At 44.1% G+C, this 25,089-nt stretch overlaps 1 protein-coding gene across 1 annotated transcript in view; it reads left to right on the top strand.

The window, feature by feature from the left end:
* Positions 1-541: 541 nt before the first annotated feature.
* COLEC12 (collectin subfamily member 12) overlaps positions 542-25,089 on the top strand; it is a 91,950-nt gene continuing 67,402 nt past the window's right edge. The window contains exons 1-2 of the mRNA XM_063395784.1: positions 542-894; positions 12,284-12,334. Of these exons, the coding sequence (XP_063251854.1) occupies positions 888-894; positions 12,284-12,334 (58 nt within the window). The 5' untranslated portion in view covers positions 542-887. The remainder of the gene's footprint in view (positions 895-12,283; positions 12,335-25,089) is intronic.

Raw genomic sequence — 25,089 nt, 5'->3', positions numbered from 1 at the left:
AACTTGGTAGCTTTGCAGAAAAACAAACCATGCCTTTCATGGAAACAAGAGCCTGGAAACGATCCCTTACTCCTGGCAACATCCAGAACTAGAAAAATAAAAGATGGCGGGCCTGTATATTCCTAATCCCACAAATATTTACACACGCTCTCCAGTGCCTGTAGTGCACGCAGTCCCAATGAATCCAACAGGACTACTCGTGGCCCTTCGTTCAGCACGGGGGTGAATGTCACACATCCCGCAGCCTCTTCCCAGCAGACAGCTGTGCCAGGATCCCTCCATCGGCGTGTCAGGCACGCTGCTGTGGGGAGCCTGGAGCGCTCACACCCACGAGGAGATCCCCGGCTCTGCTCGGGCGTGGGGAGCGCAGAGTCACTGCCGGGATCACCACGTCCCGCTTGAGCTCCGCGGTCACTGACCATCCCGGGCTGCTGCCCACGGACAGCCCCCGCCGCCCACGGCCCCGCAACCGGGAACCCCGCGGTCCCGCGGGACGCGGCGGGACGGGGTGCGACACCCACGGGGTGTGACACTCACGGGGTGCGACACCCACGGGGTGCGACACCCCCAGCCCCATCCGCCGGCGGGACCCCGAGCCCGCCCCCGCCTCCCGGCCCCGGCCGCGGCCCCTTCCCCGGGGCGGAGGGAGGGAGGCGGGGCCGAGCCGCGGCTCCGCGGGGCCGGGCCGGGCTCCGCGGGGCTGGCGGCGAAGGCTGGGTGCCGCCGGCGGCCGAGGAGCGAGGGCGAGCGGCAGCGGCCGGGGCTGCGCGGAGGGCCCGCGGCGGGGGCATGGCCCGGCAGTAGGCAGGAGCGCTCCGCCGCCCGCCGCTCCCGGCGGCAGCCCCGCCGCGCCCCGTCCGTCCTATGCGACCCGCCCCGGCGCCAAGATGAAAGGTAGGGACGGGAGCGGCGCCCGCTCCGCCGCCCGGTGCACACGTGCGCCGGGCACGGCGGCGGGAGCGCGGGCACGGCGGCGAGGGGACACGGCAGCGAGGGGACACTGCGGGGCGAGGGGAGGGTACCCGCGGGGCGAGCCGCAGCCAGCGGGGTGCTGGCGGGACACGGTGCGGGCAGGTGGCGGGCAGGGCAGGGCAGGGCGCTGCGGGCAGGGCAGGGCACGGGCAGGCGGTGCCGGGGAGCAGAGCGGGGTCTCACCGTGACCCGGGTGCGGGGTGTGCTCCGCCGCCGCGGCTCGGCGGGTGCCGGTCAGCCCCGGTCCGGGAGCGGGCTGTCCCTGCCTGAGTGAGTGTGTGAGTGTGTCCCGGCATGCGTGTTCCCCCCAGCACGGCTTCCCTCGGCACCCAACTTTTATCTTCCACCTCGCCGGTGCCCGAGAAGAATTGTGTTTCTCCCTGGTTGATTTGTTTATTTTTTGCCAGCGTTTTGCGATGTTCTTGGTGTTGCTTCTAAACATCTGGCAGTGATTAGGTGCCAGTAGAAGCTTAACTGGCTTGTGAAATGTATTTGGCGTATTTCTCTTCTACATCCACCGACTGGAAAATTTTTGGTCTTTGCTTTGCATCTGTTCGAACTGAAACTTTGTTTCTTTTCCCTTTTCTCTCTCCCTTCCTTCTCTTTTTGTTTTAAATGGGTGGAACATTTGACCCTGTCCTACATAGCTGTGAGTGAGAGGTATGGCAAGCTTTAAAATGAAATAAAGAAGCAGATTGCCAAATTGCTACTCTGTAACCTAGTAAAGATGTATGGAGGGGTGCAAGAAAGTCTTCTGTTTATGAAAATTGATAGCCTTACAGCAAAAGGCAGAGGCTTTACACACTGGGGAATACTTACAATGAAAACATCAAAGGACATTATGGAGAGTTTAGGAGTTAGCTGGGACTTTGTGAGAGTTGAATCCGTTTTTTCTTCAGAGGCAAAAATAAGCTTAAGGAAAAGACATACATATATGAAAATTGCTTTTGGGCACCACTGTGCCTGTTCTTGGACTGCAGAGTTTTATTCCAGATGCCAGGAGGGCAGTAAACATCATGATAGTTACACTGAGTTTCCAGAGTCTAGGACACCAAATGATGTGATTATTTATTCACTTGCCAGAGTAGCTGCCTGAAGGAAGGAAAAACTTTGGGGGGGGGGGGGGGGGGCTCTATTTTGAAAGCCCACACACACACCTATTTAAGTTACTTCTGGCACTGTGGCATGGTGTCTCTCCAGGGCCACACAACATATTAAAAATAATGTATTTACAACGTTCTTTATTTATAGGCTACTCATGCCAAAAATTTTGTCGTCAGCTTGTCATTATCAGCATAAGTGTCAGGGCAGGAACAAACCAAAGCAATGGGGATCTGGTAGTAGGTAGAACCTTACCTGAAATCCAGTGAACCTTACCACTGAAATCCCTACACTGTTCTTCGGAGTTTTGGAGAGAGGTGGGATGCAAAGGACCAAGGATGGGAATAACATATGACTTGTGTCTCTTTCCATGCTGCTTCCACTGCTCTTTGCAAAGCAGAGCAGTGGCATTCAAAGGGAAGATGTAATTCCTGCTCCTGGGAGCACTCACCGGTGCCCCACACTCCATCAAGAGGGAGTGCTAGTCCTTACCATTTGGCTTCTCGAGAGTGATCACAGCCATCTTATTTCTTTCCCCTAGAGAGTTACAGAAATCAGTAATGAAACATGCAAAGAAGAACACTTGAATGACTGTGCTAATAGCAAAAGAAAAGCATCAAACAAATCATCACATCAAGTGCTTTTGCCAGTGTTAGAGAAGTCAGAGAGTCAAACCAAATTTTGACTTGGTGATTTCCTTTTCTGGGTATGGACTTGGCTTTTCTTAATTTCTCTTTAAACTTGATGGTAGTGATAATTGTAGAACTGTAGAACTTGGTATAGTTACACAGTTTTCTCAATAAAAACAAAAAGATTTGTTGATTGCAGCTGTCTCTGTATCTACCCTCTCTAGAGAATTGAGGAATATCTAAATAATTACATCACTAAATATGTGTAAGGAATAAATTATATTTCCCATTGCTGCTATTTGTAATGTGTTATGTTTTAAATCAGTAAAACAAATTGAAGTTTATGTTCAATATGCTGGCAGTTTTATTTCCAGCAAACAACACTGAGCGCACAAACGTTGTCATATTTTAAAGTAATAATTCATGTGATTTATATAGGGATTTGACTGCTTTAGGGTCAGATTTATCTTTATCAAATGATACTTCTAAGTTATATTATTTATTGGGGTATGAAGGAGCACTTGTTGCCTGGGAAACAAATAAAAACAGCTTCCTCATAGTCAAACACCACCACATGTTCGAAAACATTGGCCCTAATTTAAGACAGGGACAAGCATCGTTAAAACTGAGAACTTCTTCCCATATAGCTGCAATCTATTTTGTAATTACTACTTCAAGGTGATCACTACTGTCATGGCAGTGCTGGTGATAAGTATTTTCCTCTGAAATATGGATACTGTTTGGATAATCACTTAATAATAATGCCCAAATCAGGCAATGACAAAGTCAAGGTGGTCATTTCAGGACTGTTGCTCCAGGATGACAGAGAAGCTTTTAATTACTGATGCTCAAAGTAGCTTAGCTGCTTCTTTTCCTTCCTCTTCCACTGCCTCCTCCTTCTCCTCCTCCCTCTCTGCCATCACAAGCATCTTGCTATGTACCACTTGCACAGCAATGGTGCTGGAGGACAAATCATCCGGGATCCTGTGCTTGAGAGCTGGAATGCGACCAAATATTCTGTCTTGTGCCGTTCCTCTCCTTTGATACAAAAAGATGCATGGGGCAGAAGCAGGTGTGTCCTTGGCTGTGTTCCACTGGAGCAGGGAAGCCTCAGTGCCTGGAGCAGCCTGGCCTGAGCGCCTCCACTCTTAGCCTCGACCCCTTTGCCTCAAAGGCGGCTCAGTGCGCTCTGCTCGCAGGAGATGGGAGTGCTCCGAGCTCTCACAGGACATGCCAGTTCAGTTCACCCCGAGTTTGCCTTACACAGTGAACACTTCATCAGACAATTAATTAACACATCAGCCTGTATTGCTGAAATTGTCCCTTCTGTGGGACTTAGAGCCTGGGTGTAATTTGCAAATAACCTACAATAGCAAAAGCTGACTGTGCATGCAAGTTCAGTTTTTCTTTCTTGACTACCTTGAAAAGTCTTAAATAATCTATTTATATGATGTTTACCTTCTTGACAGGTTTTGTGTTTCTCTCTGTTTTGATGTCACTGCTAGTTTTAAAAAATAAAGGAATAAAAGTTATAATTTTGTAACACTGCAGAAAAGTCTGTCTCTCTCCTTCTCTCTCTCTCTCTGTCCTTTGTGTGCACAAAATCAAATGAACAGTCATCTGCAAATAGGTCTTTCCTGGATAGAAACTTCAAACCAAGAATTTCAAAAAAATCCTGTTCAGAGCACTTTGCAGAAGCCAGAAAGCATCTGAAAACCAAGGATTAGAAGTGGAGTGATCCAGTAACCTTTCCTTAGTCCATTTATAAAAGAGGTTATATGAATATAGTGACATAAACATGAAACATATGCAGGAGGTCTGAGTGGTGTGTGTTGGACATGTCACAGGACCCTACAGCAGAAGTTCAAAGGCACGAGCAGTTATAATAAATGTGTGATAAAACACAGAACAAATCCTGAGCAATGCTACTATACAGTCAGTGTGTCCTGAATTGATTGGTAGCACAGAGGATTTTAAACATATGGATGAGAAAGATGCAAGTGTGTTTCAAGGCATGTTCTTATTAACAATACAGAGGAAAACAGCAATGAAATTATAAGAGAAGTCTGTTATTGTACAGATAGAAATATTACTATACAGTCACAAAGGATATTGAGCAGAATTAGCATATAAGCTATTTATGACAGGAGTATTTTCAGTAAGAAATTGTAATTGTTTGTTATTGCTTCAATTCTACTTTTCCCAGCCACATAGGACTAAGAATAGCATAGACAAACCTATCCCTATGAAGAAGGGAATTGTTTAAAATCTCCCGTGACTCCTTCTCCTACTTTGGGTAATGTAGATTCATTTTAGACTGATTTTGCTACAGCTCAGGGCTGAACAGAGCCCTTTTTTTGTCACAATCACTAAACAGTTTACTTAGATCCACGCTGAAAGACTGTTGTGCCCGGAGGTTCAGACACTTCTGCCTGCTAGGATAAGGAGGGAAAGGTAATCTTGCAGAGAGATAGAGCTGATCAGGCCTTGCAGAGATAAAACAGAGTAAAATAAAGAGAGCCAAGAGAAATGTCAAGCATGAAAGCAGCTCAGTACTGCTAAGGATGCATACCCAGTTATCTTCAGCTTCACAAAACCTTCCTTATCCTGAGGTTCTGTATGTCAGAACAGAGAATCTCTCCTTCCAGCCCTCCCCCTTGGAAAGCAAAATAAAGACGCTTTTTACAAGGCATGGAAAGTAAACCTGATCCTCCTCATAATGTCAGTGTGGTCTGTGCGAGTGAGGGAGCAACCTAAGATTAATTTGTCTTTGGAGTTTGACCACTTCCACCTAAAACTGCAATCCCTTTTGGTGCATAAATTTGAGGTGCAGACTGAGACATCACTGGGGAGCAAAGTGAATGAGTTATGGGAGGTAATAGAGATGTGTTGTTAGGAATGTGGATGCCATTTTAACACTGCTGTTAATTGCCTCTCCTGACATACAGACAGGGAGGCACAATTTTTCAGTGCACTAATGAGAGCATATCTGTTTGCTCTTAAATCATTACTCTGAAATATGATATGATTTAAACTTTTAACTTCTAAGGTTGATCCTCCACACCATGCAGCTGCTCCTGACCCCGGTGTGGTAATGATGTTCTGTGGCACTTATGGGCTAACAAGTTTTGTTCAAAACCCCCTATTTACTGTCTTCATCTTGTGCCCAAAAAGCAAAACCAGAGTGATTCCTGTTATACTTCTAAATTTCACAATCTTCTGTCTTTTTTTGTGGTTTTTTTGTGTAAGTGCTCACATTTTTTGGGCACAGCAGTAGGGGAATAGATGAAGACCAAGATATTAAAGTGCACCCATTTGTCATGATTATTGGTTTTGTTTGTTTTATGCATGTGTTAGGTGATGGGAGACACCATCCAGGTTATAGGATAGTACCAAGGGAGGATCTCTGATCTAGGACATTGCCTCTTTCAGTCGCTAAGATAAGCAGACAAATTCCCGAATCAACAGTCCCAATTGGACAGAGCTGAGGAAAGGCCTCAGTTTTGTTGCCAGAATCCAAGCTCAAACAACATCCCAAAGGATGCTTTAGGATGCAGGGAGGTGGGCTCTCTTCCAAGACTGCCTCAGCTGAACCTCTGCCACGGCTGCCTTAAACACCAGGTACTCTGCATGTGCATAATCCGTGTAATCCCTGTCCAAAGGAGTTTGCTGCGTGACAAGCCAGACAAAAGAAGGGGTGGATAATATGGGCACAACACAGCCAGCAACAGGGACTGCTAGTGTGACATGTCAGCTTGGGATTCCATCAATCAGGAAGCGCTTTCAGTGTGGGGTAGGATTGTGTGAGGAAGGGCTTATCAAAATAGAGGCAGAGAGAAGAACTTGACTATGAAAAGGGCCTATAAGGAGAAAGTAGTGGAGAAAGGCAGAACAAGAGGAAAAGTGAAATAAAGCATCTGTGAAGAGAGAGGGGAATGGCCCATTAGCCCAAGCAGGAGACTGTCCAGAATAAAAGCTATGAAAACCAATGGAAACCAATTAGACTGATGAAGTCATCAACATCTGAAGGCCACAGCTGCTTGCTGTGCTTCTGCTGGCTCCATTTCACCTCTAGGTCAGCAGTTTGAATGTAGACCCAGTTAATAGTGAGCAGAAATGCATATAAATCTGGTGGCAGCTCAGAAAGCTTTTGAAATGTGATATGAGAAAGATATTGGTGTTGCTGTTCTTGTCTGCCTGAACAGTTGTTAATATTACAGAAACCTCACAAGTGGACGAGTTTTGCCTTTCAGTGAAGGTGCTGAGATGGAGAGAACAGGCAGAAGCAGCTTTCTGACACTGCAGGCAGTCTCTCAAGAGGGAGATGCACTTGTTACACAGTTCTGAGCAGAGTTCTTCATCCCTGCTGATTCATGGGTTATAAAGTGGAATATTGTGGTTTTCAACTAAGGAGCACAGCTTCTTTCCAAGTGGTACAAGTAAAAATCGCTCCTTGATAATATTAGAATTATTTTTACAGAGTTACTCTGGTATATAGCTCTATAGTTCCCATTAAGTCAGTAGGAAAGACAGGGCTCTCACCATTAAAAGCCCTTTGAGAGAGAGATTTGTTTTAGAGGAACCTCTTACACTGGATGTCATTTTTACAACAAATTAATCTTACAGTCTGAGTTCCCAGCCTGGTACTTAGGGGTAAGTTCTAATGTATTTGAGTTTTCAGGGAGTTATAAAGGAAATTCTAAAATCTGAGCTGAAACTTGGCATGACAATTTTCAGCCCAGATGCCTCATTCTCTCCTGGAATAGATTTTCCCAGAGTTTGAAATGCAGTGTAGAATATTGGTTTGTTTTCTTTGAGACTTCAGACAAGGTCTTTAAACAAGGACTTTGTATCTACATTTGCAGCACACAAGTGTTCTTGAAATTATCGGATACCATGTGTCTGCAGCCACCATGTGACCCAGCATCTCTAATGGTTCTGAGGTCTTGTTTGCCTCCTTAGTTAATTAGGTTTAAATGGCTGAGCAAGGTGTACTGTTAAAAGGAGACAGCTGGACATGTACATTAGCAGCTTTCTTTAACACCTTCCATATGCCAACAATGACACCCGTGAAAGGAAAGGGCTAAAATGGAAACAACTTCCCTAAAATCACCTTGCACCAAAGGCTCCTCTGATCTGCTGCCGTGGTTTTATGCCCTGTATTGTCTCAGGGGCAGATTTAGCATCCATTTTGGCTCCAGGCCAGCTCTTTCTTACTTGACCTCAGAATGACTCATAAGTGATCCATGATTAATTTATTTAAGATTTAAGAACAAGAAATTAAACAGTTCTACTCCACAGATTTGCTTTGCCACTAGCAAATTAATCAAATGAGAGTCTAATTTGTTTTACATTAAATGAATTCCCTCTGTTCTCTGCGTTAATCCCAGCTGAACTGCCTTTTCATGATTCCCACTCCCTTGAAGCATTGTACTGTAACTTATTTAACTCTACAACTGTATTTACAAGAGGTGTTGCAGTAATAGCTTATAACTGGAGGGCAAGTGGAATTTGGCATTGGTATTCAATGGGGCATGGATATTGCCAAAGTATCTCAAAGCTTTTTTTTTTTTTTTTTTTAACTTTTTTGGACCAGAGCTCTTGCTTTGCACTGACTCCATAAAGTACTTGATGTATTGCTGCTCAGCCACAGTGAGACAGTGATGTGTAGCAGTTTGCTGTAAGCTCCCATGACAATCTGTTCTAGCATCCAAGGAGACTCTTGTAAACCAAATAAAACAGGACATCTCCAGTGGCCCTTCCCTTACAATAACACAATTAAATACAGTTAAATAATTAATTTAAATACAATTGGTTGCTCACATATGTTTCTGTTCTGCCCAAAGTTCACCTTTTTTATGGACCTTCCTGCTGCCAGAGTTCTGTATAAGTCAGTGGAATAACAGACCAGCTTTTCATGTTTCTTCATCTTTCTTGTTCTGGATCCCCTAATTTTTGGTTCACAGCTGAGAGCTCAGTTGAGTGTCTTATAACTGAGTTGGGGCTGGTCTTTCCTGTACAAAAGAGTTAATTCTTGTGACCAGGACATAACAACAAATTCCCCTTGACTGTCTGCTTCAAAGAGAAATCTGCTCTTCATATTTTTCACCCATGAAAATAAGCCTTGCCTGCATATTAATGCATGTGTATGTAACTGAAATACTGCGTTTATTTCAGGCCTCTTTGTAACTGAGAAGGACTGGAATTAAACTAAAGAAAAATATTTCTAACTTAAGGCTTTCACAATGTCAAACAAACCCCCCCACACCAGTTTCAGCCTCATTCAAGTATGGGCACCACTGATGTGAAAATGCAGAATTTCCATTTCAAAGATCAGTCACTGGTGCTCAAAACTCACGAATTTCTGCCACAATGATTTCTGATACTGCCTTTAAGAGCATAAGTCATTAAAACATACTGGAGGTGTTCACAGTATTTGCCTTCTTACTTGGTGTATATTTTTTTAACCTCTGTAATTCATAACAGATCACATTTTCATAGTTTGCACTAGAAAAGCTGTTACCTTTGCAATGAAACTTAGGTTCTCCTGTATTTTGCTGATTTGAAGATATCAGGAAGCTTTGAGATTTTTGTAGAACTTGTGACAAAATTTTAATATTTCCAGCACTGGAACAGGGAGATGAGGATCAAGTTTCTGCTGCCTCCAGTGAGGACATTATTGCCCAACAGGCATGGGAGGACCAGTCTGGGCACAGGGCTTTGCCTTGAGGCTTAAATTTATAGACTTGTTTGTCAACTTAATTTTTAATATTTCAAACATAGACTTCTTCTGAGGTAGAACTTTCAACCCATCTTTGTTTTTTTTCCAAAGTGCTGTAATTTCTGAATGTTTATTCTAAGCTTGCTTTATTAATTTCTTCCATCTTTATTTTCCTTAAACTTGTTACATTACAGTCAATATTGTAAAGTACTATATTTGCACATGATTTCAGCAAAGTTGCAGTTGTGACTGAAAGAACATTGAGCTTTGTCTGTTAAATAATTTTTATAGACTTCCCCTATAATTACATTGACTGCCCCTTGCAAGATCAACTCACAGAGATGATGTTTGAGATTTGAGTGATCAGGGAGATGGGTCACCACTTGACATAACTGTCCTTGCCCACCTCCACTTCTTGGTTTCAAATATCACAAGTGCTCTTCAAAACTAGAAGATGAATGAGTAATTATAATGTATTCAAAGCTTAAGGAAAAAACCCATCCCTAGAATGAATAACATGCAGCATTGCAAATACTGAGAAGCATATATATGTATTTAAAAGTATATGTGTGTATAGAAATGTATAAAAGGTACATATATAAATATGTTGCATATACCAAAATGGACAAAGAAACAAAAATATGAATGAAGTTCTAAAAGCCAATGCTGTTGGTCTAAGCATGAAAAACAAGAAAAGTAGGGAAGGGGCTGTCAGCCTGAGAGGAAGGTCTTGGAGATGTGGTGTGGGATGAAGCTGCAGGATTTAAAGGTGGCCTGGCTGCATACATCAGATATGGATCAGATAAGCCAGGTTACACTCCTGAGAAACAAAGGAGGCAATTGTGTTGCAGCCTGATAGCAGGAGAGGGCAGGAAGCTAAGGTCTCTAGAGCTGTTATCTTATTTTGTGCAGCATTTTATCTTTTGTGCAACAGGGGAAGATCTTCCTGAGTAGCTCACTGCTGGGATGAGAAGTTGGTCATTGACTCTTTATGGTTTATTAGTATTTGTTGTGTTTAGTTGGGGGGCTTCGTCTTCAGATAACATTTGGGACAATTGTGAGGGTTTGTTTGGTTTGGTTTTTTAAAAGGTTTCTTTCTGTCTTCAAAACCAGGATGTGTTTGTTTTGCCTAAGGAGCATCCACTGGCTCTTCCACTTCTTAAATGCACATCTGAATTGGGGGTCTAACTAAAAATATGACAGGAGCGCTTCTGGCAGTAACCAAAATATCTTACCTGGTGAAGAATATGTTTTTAGCTATTTAATCAATAGTGCTGTCTGAGTAAAGGGTGATGTTCTGCAAAATGATGCATTTCATGGACTCTGCTGCTGGTTCAGGCAAAGTCTCCCTCAGACTCGTGCATGTGGCACCTCACAGGTCAGAAGGAAACACAAGTCAGATCCTGCTGGAGACATGCACACAAATGGCTCAGGCTTTGTTGGGCCTGGATGCAGACTGTATCCTTACCTTTGAATTCATCCCCCCAAGGCTCTGTGCTGTCCCAAGTAGGCTGTGGCACCAGTTTGCCCAGTTTCATGATGCAGAGCAGCCCAATCATGTGCAGTAAGTATGTGGGCAAAAAAGGTCCAAGTAAACAGACTTCTCACTCCAGCACGTGTTTATCTGCTTTGAGCTTGCTTTTCCTCCACCAGTCATTAAATGTTCCCTCTGGGAAATACAGAAGAGGGAAGAGAACAGCCTGGGCTGTGCTGCCCTCCCAGCAGAGGCTGGTGCTGGTGACGAGGCAGAGCTTTTGCCTTTCCTGACTCAGCAGAACGAGGGGTTGCCTTGGTGGAAGGAGGCTGAATACATGAATGCAAACATATTCTTCTTTTCCCTTTTTTTTAAGTCATGAGTGTATTTTTTTTTGCTGATGCCAGCCTTTTCCTTTGCTGACGGAAGGAAATGGAGAGAAATTCAGCTTCTGACAGAATAACCTTGTGATTATTAGCATATTACTGCTTGCTTCCTGTGAAGATGGGAACAAAAGGCATGATGGAATCATCAAATGATATCCTGAATATCCTGAGTTGGAAGGGACCCTCAAGGATCCTCAACTCCTGTCCCTGCACAGACCAGCTCCAAGAAGCACACCATGTTCTGAGCGCATTGTCCTAATGCTTCTTGAACTCAGGCAGGCTGGTGCTGTGACCACTTCCCTGGAGAGCCTGATATTGTCCTAACAGCCAACCTAAACCTGCCCACAGCTTCCATTCCCTCGGGTCCTATCATCAGTGTCTGCCCCTCCACTTCCCCTCATGAGGAAGTTGTAGACTGTCATGAGGTGTCCCCCCGTCTCCTTTTCTCCAGGCTGACCAAAACAACCGACCTCTGCTGCTCCTCATACAGCTTCCCCTCTAGACCTTTCACAATCTTCACCATCTCGGTTTTTATTTTTCTCAACAGTTTATCAGTTCTGTTTCCCACATGTTTTTGGATCTGACATTTTCAGGCCAAGCTAGGTGCATGGGAGGTGGTGGATGGATGGACGGACAACCATCCCCTCTGATTCCTGTGGTCTGGGCAAGCTTGACCTAGTGGCACACGGATGACAATTGAGCTGTCATTGTGATGAGGGACATTTCTGCTCCAGTCTGGAGCAAGCAGGCCTCAGGATGGTGTCAGGTGATAAAACTGCACAGTTTGTAATCCAGAGTTCTCACTGGGAGAAAGGCTCTGAACTGCCTTCTGCATTTGGAGACAGAGGTGGGATAGGAGCAGCAGAGGGGAAGAGCAGTAGCATGCCAAACAAACCAAGTGAACTTACATTAATTCATGAACATGCATCTGTAATAGCTTCTTCTCAACTTTTTCCTGTGGTAGTAGTAATAATATGCTGCTGTGTCTTTCTTTCTCCAGACGACTTTGCAGAGGAGGAGGAGGTGCAGTCCTTCGGCTACAAGAGGTTTGGTAAGTGACAGCAGCTTGCTTTTACATAGTGTTTGGGGTAAATCAAACACTTGCTATGAAAAACTTTCTTGCTGGCAGCATCAAAACATACAGGTACAGTCCCATCATCCACACCCAATGTTCTCCCAGAGGAAGGTGTGATGTTTAGACTTGGTTTATTTTTTTGGCAAACATAAGGCTTCCAAAATAGTTCTTTCATGAGGAAATTGAAGCCTACACCTGAAGAGAAATGAATGTGCTGGCTGGGAAAATAAGGGGCCATGCCTCTTACATATCCTCTGCCCAGCTGGGCATTGCTTCAGCCCCTAGACTGATGGGGAGTTTCATGGGATCTCGTGTAGACTTGCAGATGTTGTACCAGCAGCTGAGCCACAATATAGGCTGTGCACACCTCTTAAAGGAAAAGTAAAAGTATATGGTATGAATGCGTTCTGGTGTCAAAAATTATTAAAATGAGATCACTCACTTTCCTCTTCTTTTTATGTTTGTTCACCCAAAATGGCCTTCTCATGTGAGGTGCCACACATAGTGCCATGCACAGGGGTTAGCAGCCTTCAAGGCCCCTGTTTGCAAGGCTCTTGTGATCTCTTTCTGTTGGGAAAACATTTCAGTCTCTGCAGTCAATAGTTTTGCCCAGGGCAGGAGAATGCCTGTCCCTGTGGCAAGGGGAAGGTGACATGGTGGCCTCTGAGCTCCCACAGTGCCAGCTCTGTCTTGGAGCAGCCAAAGGGGCTCATCATCAAAGCTGCTGCTGCCTATAAGCCATCAGAATAATAATTCACCTCATTTTTTCTGTCCTGGGAAAGTGGCTGCAGCAAGAGTCACTTTAAATGACCCCAGCTGGCAAGTGGATAGGAGAGGCAGGCTGAAAACAAAAATAAAAAATAAGTCAAAAATTCCTTCCATCCCAAAAGGAGCAGGGGCAGGCAGCGTACAGAGATGTGGAGTTTGGGAGGTGAGGATCACATTCGCATGACCTTTTCTACCCCCTGAACTACTCCACTGCTCCCTGCTGTTGAGCTTTATTTTGGATAGATCAGCCAACCACAGAGCCAGCATCTGTGGCTTGGAAAGTCCTCCATAAGGCTGCACACAGGGTTTTCTCCTTTTTTGGTTTTTTTTTTTGTTTGTTTGTTTTTTGTTTTTTTTGTTTTTTTTTTCCTTTTGTTTGTTTCCTTTGTTGTTGTTGTTGTTGTTCTGGATTAAGCCCTGGAACAGCAAAAAAACAAAACAAATCTTGAGAAATAGGAAGAAATGCTAAGTGTTCATTTCTGTCACCTCCAAATAAGTAAAAAATATTAGTATTCACTGACAGCTATAAAAATAGGTTCCCTTGGTGTTATCCTCTAGCTGGCCATCCCTGGTCAGCACCCTCTTGCAGTGGGCAAGGTTTCAACGAGGAGTGGGTGCTCCATTATCCTTACTGCCCCAACAGTAAGTGCGCTGTTGTGTCATGATGGGATTTTTGCCTACTAACTTGCTGTCATTTCTTTCTTTCTCCTGAGTATTGTGATGCTACCAAGGTGAGTTATTTCTCCCCTTAGAAATACAAGGCCATCTCCAGAAATGCTTGTGCTGTGGAGGGAAGAGAGGACTGGCAGCCTGAAAGTGGTAGGAGATTTCACCACAAGAGGAGGAGTCAGGGTAGTTCCACCCCTAGGAACCAACCATAACTGCCTTCTGCCTCAAGAAAACAGCACTGCTGTAGTTGGGGAGGTATCCCAAGTATCTGCAGTATAAAAGAGCCTTGACTAAAGGGGCACTGGGATCATGGAGCCGTAGCATTGGCACAAGTGAGAGTTGTGTGATTCAGTAGGGTACCAATCCAAGGAGCCTTCTTTGTCTATACTGTTTTGGAGACCATACTTCCTCCCGTACCATCATCATCTTTCCCAGCATCATGGGGCAGCTCAGGGAGGAGCTAGGCTGGCCTGGTTTCCACACATCCCTGCACCATGTTGTTGACTGTAGGCTCTCATGCATTTGTGTCCACTTGGCAGGCAAGACCTTGACCAAGCTACTTTCCTAGAGTTTAGCTGAGGAGTTTATTATTAGCTGCCTTGCAGCCAGTGCCTGTAGTTTGGTTCAAGGAAGGAAGAGACCAGCAGAAGGAGGAAAGGAGAGGGGTGTTCTCCAGCAGTTCTCATTTTGGGGAAGAATTTTTTGAAAAGAGGACTGAATATGCACTGTCTTGCACCACTTCCCCTTTTGCTGAATCATGCTGTCCTTCCTTCTCAAATAAGTTAATTTCTGACAATTTGTCAAACTACTGTATTTTTTAGTCACTAGAACATTAACTGGTCAGAGTAAGCCAAACATACTAAGCACAACACACTAACATATTAAAGAACAACGGATACAGATGCAGACTAGTCCTAGGAAAATACACATCAGAATTTTTCTCCTTTGAGCTTGGGACAGATTTGCTGCTGGGAGTCAGTAAGGAAAACAGTCTTTCCAGCTCACTGATGCTGTTTACTTCTTTTCAATGGATGCTACAGATGTGCAGGGATGCTGCCAGAAGTTGCTCAGCTGCAATGCCTCCAGATTGCTGCACTGAAATAGAGAGGAAGCGTGTTTCTCATCCCAGTTTTTTCATCTTCAACCCCATTTCTCAGGCTGTTTTAAAGTTATCTGCTCCAGATGGCAAGCTAAGCCTCTCCACTGGTTTTCTTCTACCAGATTGCCACCAACATTAACTCTTTCAATGTCACTGGTTTGTACCACCTCATGCACAACTCACTTTGGAAAGAATGAATGAGGAAAGGGCAAAACTTCCTTTCCAATATGATACACTTTGGGGATGCTAAATCTCAGGCATGAGAGCTAAGATTAGTTTTTAGATGGTAGACAGAAGGATGAGATCTCTTTCTAGCAGGCTTTCACCCTTTCCTCTGAGATTTGGGCTCTGGGCATCTCCACAGGCAAAGGCATTGAAGGGATCAAACGAACTCCAAGGCAGAAGATCTGATCTTCCTAACTCATGGCATTCTGACATAAAAGATGTAGAATTCATAGTGCATTTTGTTTCCTTATGTTCATGTTTAAGAACTTAAGATCTGCGCTTTAATAAATAGAGTCTTTTAAGTAGAAATTTCCTGTTAAATTACTGATTGCATAATTCAAAACTACAGTACAATATGGAATTGCTGAAAGCAGAGAAGATGGTCTTTGAACTGTTGTGAAGCACATTTGTAGTGTTTTAGAAAACAGACTTCAAAGAAATGAGCTGAAAGCCTTGCTGATGAAGATGAGCTTCTCAAGGAATCAGAAGATAGGGCCAGTACACTATAGATAAGTGGAAGACTAAACAGCTTGTGTAAGATAATTACCCTTTGCCCTTGGCAAACAGAGGCAGAAATGCAGACTGTGAGTCTGTTCTCCACAGAAACACCCATCTTGGTCACGTCCATGCTCTAGACAGTGAATCAGGATACTCCTCACCGTCACCTCCCCTCTTCCCTGGTGAGCTGTCAGTAGGGGACAGTCTCTCATGTCCCCAGGGAGGTCCAGTGCACACCAAGGCACTGATCCTCCAGCCTTCCCCACACCCCTTAGGTCAAGAGCTGACAGGGAAGGAGGGACATAAGTTACCAGGGGCCCTCTCAAGGAAGTCAGATGTTTCTTCAGGTATCTTTTGTAGGGTATATGAGATATGACTGGGTCAGGATACCTCTTCCATGCAGTTACAACAATCTAGCTCCTAAGCATGATTGTAAGAATCAAGTCTAGGAATTTGTGGACCAGGAATGAATGAATCATCCTGCCATGCCATGCAGTAATGAAATCTCCTATATTAAAAAAAGGTGGCAGGGGGGGAAACTGGTTTTAAAATATATTAATAAAATTGGGGCTTTTTTTCCCTGATGAGTGGCTTGGGAACAGCTTAACAAGATCCATTTAACTGTTTTCTCATCATGCACTTTTTATAGTATTTTGTACAGCAAGAAGTTATATATTTCTTTACATTTGATAAAATATAACTAGAGAGTTTTAAGAGTACAGCTGATAAAAGCATTGTGAACGGGTTACAGCGAAAATGAAAACTTCAAGATACAAAGCCTTTTCTGGTAAGAGTTTTTAAAAATACTGGGGGGGTTGTGCCTATAAACTGTTCAAACAAGATCAAAATTCATGCCTCAGACTTTTGCAATAGTTCAGGAATAGCATTTATTCATTAACACTGCACAGATGGAATAATTTTAGTCCTTGCCTCTGAATCAGTCCAGTCCATTGTTCATATCTCTAATAACAAGCACCAAAAAATGTCTGGCATCAGCCTGGTGCTGTGCTGTATCCACACAAACCTTAAGCCCCTATGGAAAAAAAAAATCTAAGCTTTAGGAATTTGTCAACTTTTCTTTATGGTTTGTAAATGACCAGTGAGGGATTTCAGGTGCCACAACCACATACCTCCCTGGGCATTCTTTCATTTGTATGCCTGCAGTGTGTAATCATATGGCTTAATAAAAAGTCACAGGGTCACTCACACTCACAAAGCCAGAGGAAAGGCAGGCACGTTGCTTCCAGTTCACTGCTCTGGCCATATTTGGCAGATGAGGATTTTGCCTGCGTGTGTCCCAGGGTATGAAATCCCCACTGAAAGGCGGTGCACGTGTGGTTGATCATTTCAGGCCAAGAAATTTCATTTGAAATGACCCTTTTAATTGCCATGGCCAGTAAGTTGGAAGGGGGCTGAGCCTGCCCTCTCCTAGGGTGAGCTCTGAGCAGCTGAGAGAGTCCAGCACCCTCAGGGCTCCTGGGTTTGTGTTGAGGCTTCAATCTCAGCATCACGGGCTGCACGGGGAGGGACTACCTATGTATGGTTTCTTTGTCTTTCTTTTCTTTTCCAGCACATATTCCCAGTACCGGAGCAGTTGGCAGGGAACTGAGGTCTCAATAAATAAAGAAAAAATGCTGACATGTATACAGTATTGCCATTGCAGAGGAATGTGCTCAGGAGCTGTCAAGGTGCTCCTGTGCCACCAGTGTGTCCTTCCTCTGTCAGTACCTTCTGCCTCCTGCAATGTAATGGCACATGGGATAGATGGAATGTCCAAACAACAAATTTGAAACCACCTCTCTTCGTAGAGATAGAGAATAGTTGGTGGACCCTGAGAAATCCATCAGTGTCAGGCAGAAACAGCAAGATCCTAGAAGTTATCTGGTCTGTGTGTCCTGTGCTAACTTAGTCAGGAGCTGAAAGAGCTGAGACATTCAGGTCTCTGGGTTTGAGGCTGCCCCTCTCCAACCTGTCCTGCTGTGCCTGGCTAAAGGCACTTCTAATCCAAGCCCATAAAGAGGCCTCTTAGCAGTGCCATGGGGACTAAAGTCATTCCAGCTGTGTGTTGTTATGTAGGCAATCTATTTTCTCTTAGTTACGGGTTTTTCCTATTTAGTACAATTAAAATTCTTGGCATGCTTCTTCATATATTGCATTCTCATACATGCAGCGATACCTGTTTGATCAATCTCTGTCTTTTACAGGGGTGAATTGAAAGGCAGTGTGGTCACCATGATGTGTGAATTTTGCTCTGTCTTTTTCATTATAGCTATAAAATAGGTGTGTGGGCTGAACAGCACGTTGTATTTACGAGAGGAATGAAAAACATTGGCTACACTGTAAGCGACACCTGGGGATTTTGTTTTTATTTCCCTGTAAACTAGCTGGACGAATAATGATGTTTGGTAACATCAGCTTGCTGCCAGAACACCTAGGCTGCATTCTGGACTGTTCATCTTCGTAGCAAAATTACCTGTGAAATTATTGTCTTGGAAGGAAACTGAACACTTCGTTTTCAGCGCTCAGTACCATTATGCTCCCATGCAAAGGAGTAGCACAGGAAAACTGTGGCAGAAATGAAAACTTCAGATATGAGAAAATACACGTTAGTGGACTCCCTCAGCACTGCCATGGAATAGTAGAACGCATCAGAATTATTCTTGAGCTCCTCTTAAGCTTTATTCCAAATACAAATCTGCATTTGTAGCCAGCTGCTACTATACTTTACTCGTTACTGCATGCTGTTAACTCTACACTTGCAAGTGCTCAGATGTGTCCAACTGATCTTTGGCTTTTCTGTATCTTTTTCATAATGATTTCCCATCAGAAAGTGACATAGGCACACTGGTCTTTCCATAAGAAAGGGGGTGCTGTTTAGTAGGCTAAAAATAGGCTAAAGGCTAAAAATAGCCTTGAGGCTATTTTTTTGGATGAACCTAACAGCACACACAAATTAAACACATACCTGTCATGTGCTGCTTACTTTGATATCCTGGATTCTTTTTATTTCTTAGGAATTTCCTCAACCTGTACGGTAGCTCTGAGTGTGGTTGGTGCCTGGTTTCCCATGCTCCTGGGGGAGCCACTGCAAGGAAGGTGTGAAACTTAACCAGATTCACCCAGACCTGAATGTGGGACCTGGACCTAGACCCAGACCCAAATATCCCTGCTGTCTTCTACCATCACACTCAGCAGCCCTGAGCCTGGCCAGTGTCCTGGCAAGGTAGCACTGAATGCAACTACATCATGTTGTTGTATTTGACAAATTTCTTGATAATTTTCAGAGAGAAAATCTTCTGTCTGAAGATTGACTTCCATATGAAATCTGAATATAGGACTTAGGGTAGGAGTCATATCAGCTACTTTTAGGGCTCTGAGGCAACTACCTCTTTAAATAAAGATACCTCTCCTTAAAATAACAACAGCAAGGAGAGGCCAATGCTGCAGGAAGAGACTTCCATGCTGAGCAAGAGCATCACTGTTCTGAGTTCTGATCATTTTGAGTTACCACATAGATGATATTGTCAACTCCAGATCTCTGCAACATGTCTTATATAAAAGCTGTGGAAAGCCTATAAAAGCTTAAAGAAGCCTATGAGAGAGAATGGTATAAGGGATAGCACAAATGAAGAATGGGGTGTTTTAGGATGATTTGTCCCATTGCAAACACTAGCAAGGAAACAGTGTGCTGCTTTGCTAAGTGAAAACCAAGTCAAACTCTACTGTGCTGAACTACAAAAGATTAGCCAAAATAAAGCTTAGATTAAAATTTTACCCAGTCTCAATTACCCTCCTATATGGGTAAATAGGTGAAGCAGGCAAGAGCCAAGAAATTTCCATTTGTCCTGTTCCAGCCTGGGTTAAGTGAGTGGGCTGAGACTCTGGAAAGTGGAGAGAGGTCGGGAAAGAGGAGTGAGTGGGAAGGAGCCTTGCTCAGTGCCTGGAGCTGGCACAGACAAGAGTTGTGCAGTGGGTGTGTGGAGAGGTTTGTGTCCTGCAGACACTTTTCAGCTTGGTCAGGAATGCATCTGGAAAATCCACCCACTCAGCCAGAGGGAGAGATTGATGCCTTAAATAAATAAGATGTGAATGTGTTTTTGTGGTTCAGCTTGCGACTCTTAATGGAGGCAGCTGAAGTTTCTGTAGTAGGTGGAGTGCGAGACCCAGAGATCCACTTTGCTCCAGCCCAACTGAGGCTTGTAAGGAGATTTTGTGATTAAAGTTATGAGCAGACATTCAGACCTAGCAGGACTTTGTGTCTTCTCTGGCAGCTGTTTCATAATGCCACAAAGAAGCAAAGCAGAATTGTTTTCCTTTAAGGATATCTGGACATGAGGATCTGCTTAACAGGGCTTCACTGCATATTTTTCAAAACCTGAAATTTTAAACATTTGGAAAATGCTTATTGATTTGCATTATGTAATGTGTCTGTGTGCTTGTTTTCATGGTCTTGGTTAGGGAAGATAGAAAATTCTACCAAATTTTATATTTTGAGTCAGTCCAGGAATGGACATGGAAGCTTTTACTTGCCAGGCTTATTGTAATCAATACACCCTACATTTAGTAATGCTCAATGACAGACAGAAACCTTGCCTTTTGTGTTTAGTTAGTGAGTGAAGGTATGACTGCAGACCATCTGTCTATGTAGTGACAACCATTGACTGAAATATTCATTACATATATTTCTGCTTTATCACATGATAGAGGACAGCCTGGTTACAAAAAAATAATAATATATGGAGCCAAAAGATATTTTTCTTCCTTGTTCCTTTGTTTCTAGAAGTTAATTGCTTCAGGTGGGAATATGGTGTATAATGCCCCATATAACTGGTGATTTCATTTTAAAACTGACCTGTAAGTCTCAAGTTTGGAGTGGGAGAGATCTTGTCTTTAATTAAGGCTGCACAGTTTGAAGCCAGATTAATCCAAACACACACTGTCCAGGTTTCAGCACAGCATCTGTGCACAGCTAAATTCACTTGTCCCCAGAAGTTACTATACATTCCTACTTGCATGCACAGATGTTTATATTTAAACCTCTGGGCTTTGTGTGAATACATCCAAACTGGATTTGGCTCAGTGTGTAGGACTACCTAACAGCACAACTTCAAAAGCAGACCTGAAGGACTAGATTGCATGTAGGTTCCATCTGGAAATTTGTGCTCCAAACATTGTTTCCTAGGTCTGGAAAGCCAAAAATCTGAGATGTTCTCATGCTCATTGTATTCCAAGGCCCCAGTCATAAGTCTTCTGGCTGCCTCAAACAAAGTAACTTGTCTCCTTAAGAAAACAGGTTTCTTCTTGTTTAATGATACTACATGTTTAACCTCTTTCACAAATTTATAAAAATAACCATGTACAGATTTCAGTGTTATACAAAATTTCTTTACTCTAGGTGCCTTGGAGAAAGCAGCAGCATAGCTCGGTTTTAAGGGGAGGCAGATAAACCAACATAACATTCTTCTGTCATTACACAGGAGCTGAAAAAACTTTCCAGAATATTGACAATTTTAATACTGATACCTGTTTAAATAGTTAATCAAGGTTAGCTAAAATTAGGAGAAAACTTGGGGGGCTCAAAGTAATGAGTTTGGTATGTGTGAGGGTCTGAATCAGATTAAATACTGCAGGAGGAAGAAGAAGAATAAACATGTCTTCATTGTCTTTCTCTTGCCTTATTAAAGAGAACCAAAGTAAAGGTCTTTTTTCAGAGACCTGTCATTCAACCCTCCTTTGCTCCATCTCTGCTGGTCTCAGATCAGAACCATCCTTTGGATCCTTGGAACCACGTCCAAACTAGCACATGAAGCTGCATCTGTGAAAGATCTCTGGGCTTTTTGTGGTGTTCACAGCTCAAGTTCATTAAGGGTCAGAAAACTGCAGGCTCCGTGGAGATGCTGGTTTGTGGTACCATGGTCTGCTTTTGCTTTTTAAGAGGTAATAGGAGCAAGGCTGAGATGGTTCTTGTCCTTTCCCTGTTTAGATTTAAGTCTGTCCATTATTCCCCCTGCCCATGGGTTAGGTCTGGAGTAGCCCAGCAGAAGGTAGAAAGCTCATTTCAGTACTGAGCCCATCGAGAGGATGCAGGAGGGAAATTTGGCAGCTGCAGGAAATGCCTGCCCTTGTCAGAGGGCGATTGGTACCCCATAAACCCCATAAACTTCACAGCTCGCCTCTTGCTTCAGCAGGCCTGGACTCTGGGCCAGGAGCAGATGAGGACACAGCAGGAGTTTGAACCCCTTTGCCCAGCATGTGACCACCATGCCTGCTGACCCACAGGACAGGAGGGTGCTGGCTGGGGCCCACCTCCGCAGCAAGAGCCACATCTGCTCCTCTGCTGCAGCTCTGACTCCTGAGAAACTCGTGTTCTTGGCAAGCTGCTGTGTGAAATACAGCATGGTGAAACTGTTTTTATTCTCAGTTGTCTTGCAAAAGGTTACTGTGAGTAGTTCTGTGCTTAAATAAAAAGAAGTAGAGCTGTGTTCTTCAGAACAAGCCCTTTTTATTACAGCTGGTTTGAATAGCGATTGGCCTCTACTGGTGTCTCCAATGGAAAGAAGACCCCTTATGAAAGCCTTTCATTGACTACAGAGAATGAACTTTCCCATGCATGAAACCAGATTACCAAAACAAACCCACAAAATAAGCAAAAGAGCTACAAATTTGTATATGTTCAGTGGGTATTCAAGGTGACTTAGAAGACATTAAGTGGAAGTGTCTTTGTAAAAGGAAGCAGAACAGCTGACTGTGAAATTAAAAAGCATCTTACGTCAAAGGAATACTTAGATCACTGTAGCCTTGTTCATTTTGAGCTTGGTGATTGTGCTGATGTGGCACTATAATAATTTACTTTATTTTTCTCCCTTCTGGGAGGTTTCTAAAACAATATTTTAAAAAGAAAAATAAATAATGTCTAATGTCTTTTCAGTTGTTCTTCTGGGAAGTCTTGTGGTGAGTTAAAAGAAAATACTTGGTGAAGCTGTGAATGGTGAAGACATTTCCAGGGTGGGTGTGTTTTGAGGTTTGTTTGGGTTTTTGTAATACTCAACCCCTATGTCTTTTTTTTTTTTTTTAATAGTTTTCATAAGTTTTTAGTACAGGGGAAACTAAATTAAGAAACTCTTCTTTATTCCAGCAGTTATGGGAGCTTTGCAGGATGATGTGCTATGGGACTATTACCCCCTTTGCAGTCCTGATGGAGGGAAGCCATGATACCACCCTAGTCCTGCAACCTTCATTCAGGCAAATTCCCAGCAGGGGTTTTTGGTAGTCACTTCTCTGGGCTTTTGCTATGACATTTGTATATGAAAAGGATTCGTAGCCTCCAGGTGACCATGTTTCACCTTTCAAGATTGCTGTTTACACAACATCCAAGATTCCAAAGGGAACCAAAGGTAGTGCTGTGGTCATTATGATCTCATGAGAAATGTCTTCTTTTCCCCCAAACACTTCCGTTTGGAGATTGCTTGTTCCCCTGCTCCTCCACACTGAGCAACACTTCACATCACAGGTAGGACTTGTTCCTAAGCATCCTGCTGCAAAGTGAAAAAAACCCACCACCTCAAATCAAATCACTACTTGAGCAAATCAGTAATATTTAATATTCATCATAATGTTAATAATATTTCCTTTGAGCTTTTTAAAATAAAATATACTCCTGCAGAGTTGACTGGTTTTATGAAAGACATCCTTTTCCCGATGTGCACATTACATCAACTCAGCCACCAAAACTAAGCAGTTGAGGGCACAACTATTTTTTTGGTACTGGAGGTTCTAAAGCTGCATGAAGTCGGATGGGGTTTTCCTCCTGTCTTGTGCTGGAAGTGCAGTGATGAGGGCAAAAGCAGGAGAGCCGGGCTCAAGGTGACAGAGATGCTCTGCAGCTGTGGGGAGGCAAAGCCACACAGAGCTGGCAGGGAACAATAGGGAGGGGGTCATCCCAAAACTCTGCCAGGAGACTCCGTTGTTGCAGTCTGGTTACTCTGATTTGACCACTGCTAAGCAGGGTTCATATTTCTGTGGCCATTCATAGAAAGCGATGTAAAACCCTTTGGACATCTCTGACCGGTGCCTGTTGGGGCCATTCCTCTGCTGCCTTGATTTGCTTTTATGTACCAGGCTTGACTTCACCAGAGCAGAGCATGCTACATAGACACATTTCAGGACAGGGTTAAAACCATCTGCAGTCTGCAGACCGGCAGGGTCCCCGGAGAGGGAGTTAAACGCAGGGAGTGCTGCTCTGCTTCCTGCCTTTGTTATGATTTCTGCCATGTAACCCAATCTCGCCCACCAGCCAGCCTGAGGAGCCCGGCCAGCTGAGTCAGCAGGGCAGGGACTACTGCCGCTCACCTCACCTCACTGCGGGCCTCCAAAATCCCCAGCTGATGTTCAGGTTAATGCTGCCCCAAAATCCGTGGGTGCTCGCCACCTTCAGCCCCAAGCACTGGAGAACAGAGCAGAGAGGAGGGGGCAGGGTGAAGGGGGTGCTCCCCGGTCAGCTGCCCCTGTGTGCCTGTCTGGAAGGGATACACGGGGCTCTCAACTCAACTCACTGCTTTTTATATGGGTCCCAACACAGCCCTTAAGGAAAATCCTATAGAAAATTAATATGGCATTTAATACTCTTGGGTGGGGACTCTTCTTCCATGTCAACCTCCAAAATGTTTAAAAGACTGCATGTTCTTAAAGAAAATAGAGCATTATCTGCACTTTTTTAGCCCAGCACAGTCTGTGTACTCTTGCAGATGCAAACAGATAAAATGGGACATAGTGTAGCGAGGGCAGGGAAGGAGAGTGGTGCCATGACCTGCTCACAAATCCAGGGGGTTTCACCTCCCACTCCCAGAGACAGCCAGGCCCCGTGTGGGCATCCTCTGAGCAGGGCTGCCCTCACCATGAACCCTACTGCTGCTCAGTGTCAAGTCAAACCAGCTCTCAGGCTTCCTTGCCTTCTCCAGGACCGCCAGCCCGATGAGGAGGAGCACTGGGAGGAAAGTCTTGGTGCTGCCAGAATAAAGGCTGGTCAGTTCTGTTGGGGTGGGCGGTGGTGGACAGCACGATCCCACACTGCGGGTCCAGGTCCATGGCAGAGATGTTGTGCTGTGCCCAGGAGCTTTTGTGTGCAGATGGGGAACGTAGAATGATGCATGGCAAGAAAAACTCATCTTCTCACTTTGTTTTTTCCTCTTTCTTGCAAGGCTGACATGAGCTGGCGCTGACATCTGATCCGCTTTTGATCTTTTTCTAGCACGGGCTGTATGTTTTTAAAGCATTTCCCTGCCAAAGCTGACCACTACTAAGAGAGAAAAAGCAGTCAGCAAACATCCCCATTCAAAACTGTGTTGGTTTTAAAGCTTTGCAGATTACTTTGCTTGTTTTTCAGCCAACACATAAAATGTTGCCAGCAGATTTCCAGTAAATTAGACATTTAAGTCAAAGTGGCTTATTTGAACAGTGGCATGGGGAAAGCTTA

This window comes from Prinia subflava, chromosome 1 (genome assembly GCF_021018805.1).
Source record: "Prinia subflava isolate CZ2003 ecotype Zambia chromosome 1, Cam_Psub_1.2, whole genome shotgun sequence".
Lineage (NCBI taxonomy): Eukaryota > Metazoa > Chordata > Aves > Passeriformes > Cisticolidae > Prinia > Prinia subflava.
Note: the sequence above shows the minus strand (reverse complement) of the source record. Positions and strands in the feature narration are given on the sequence as shown.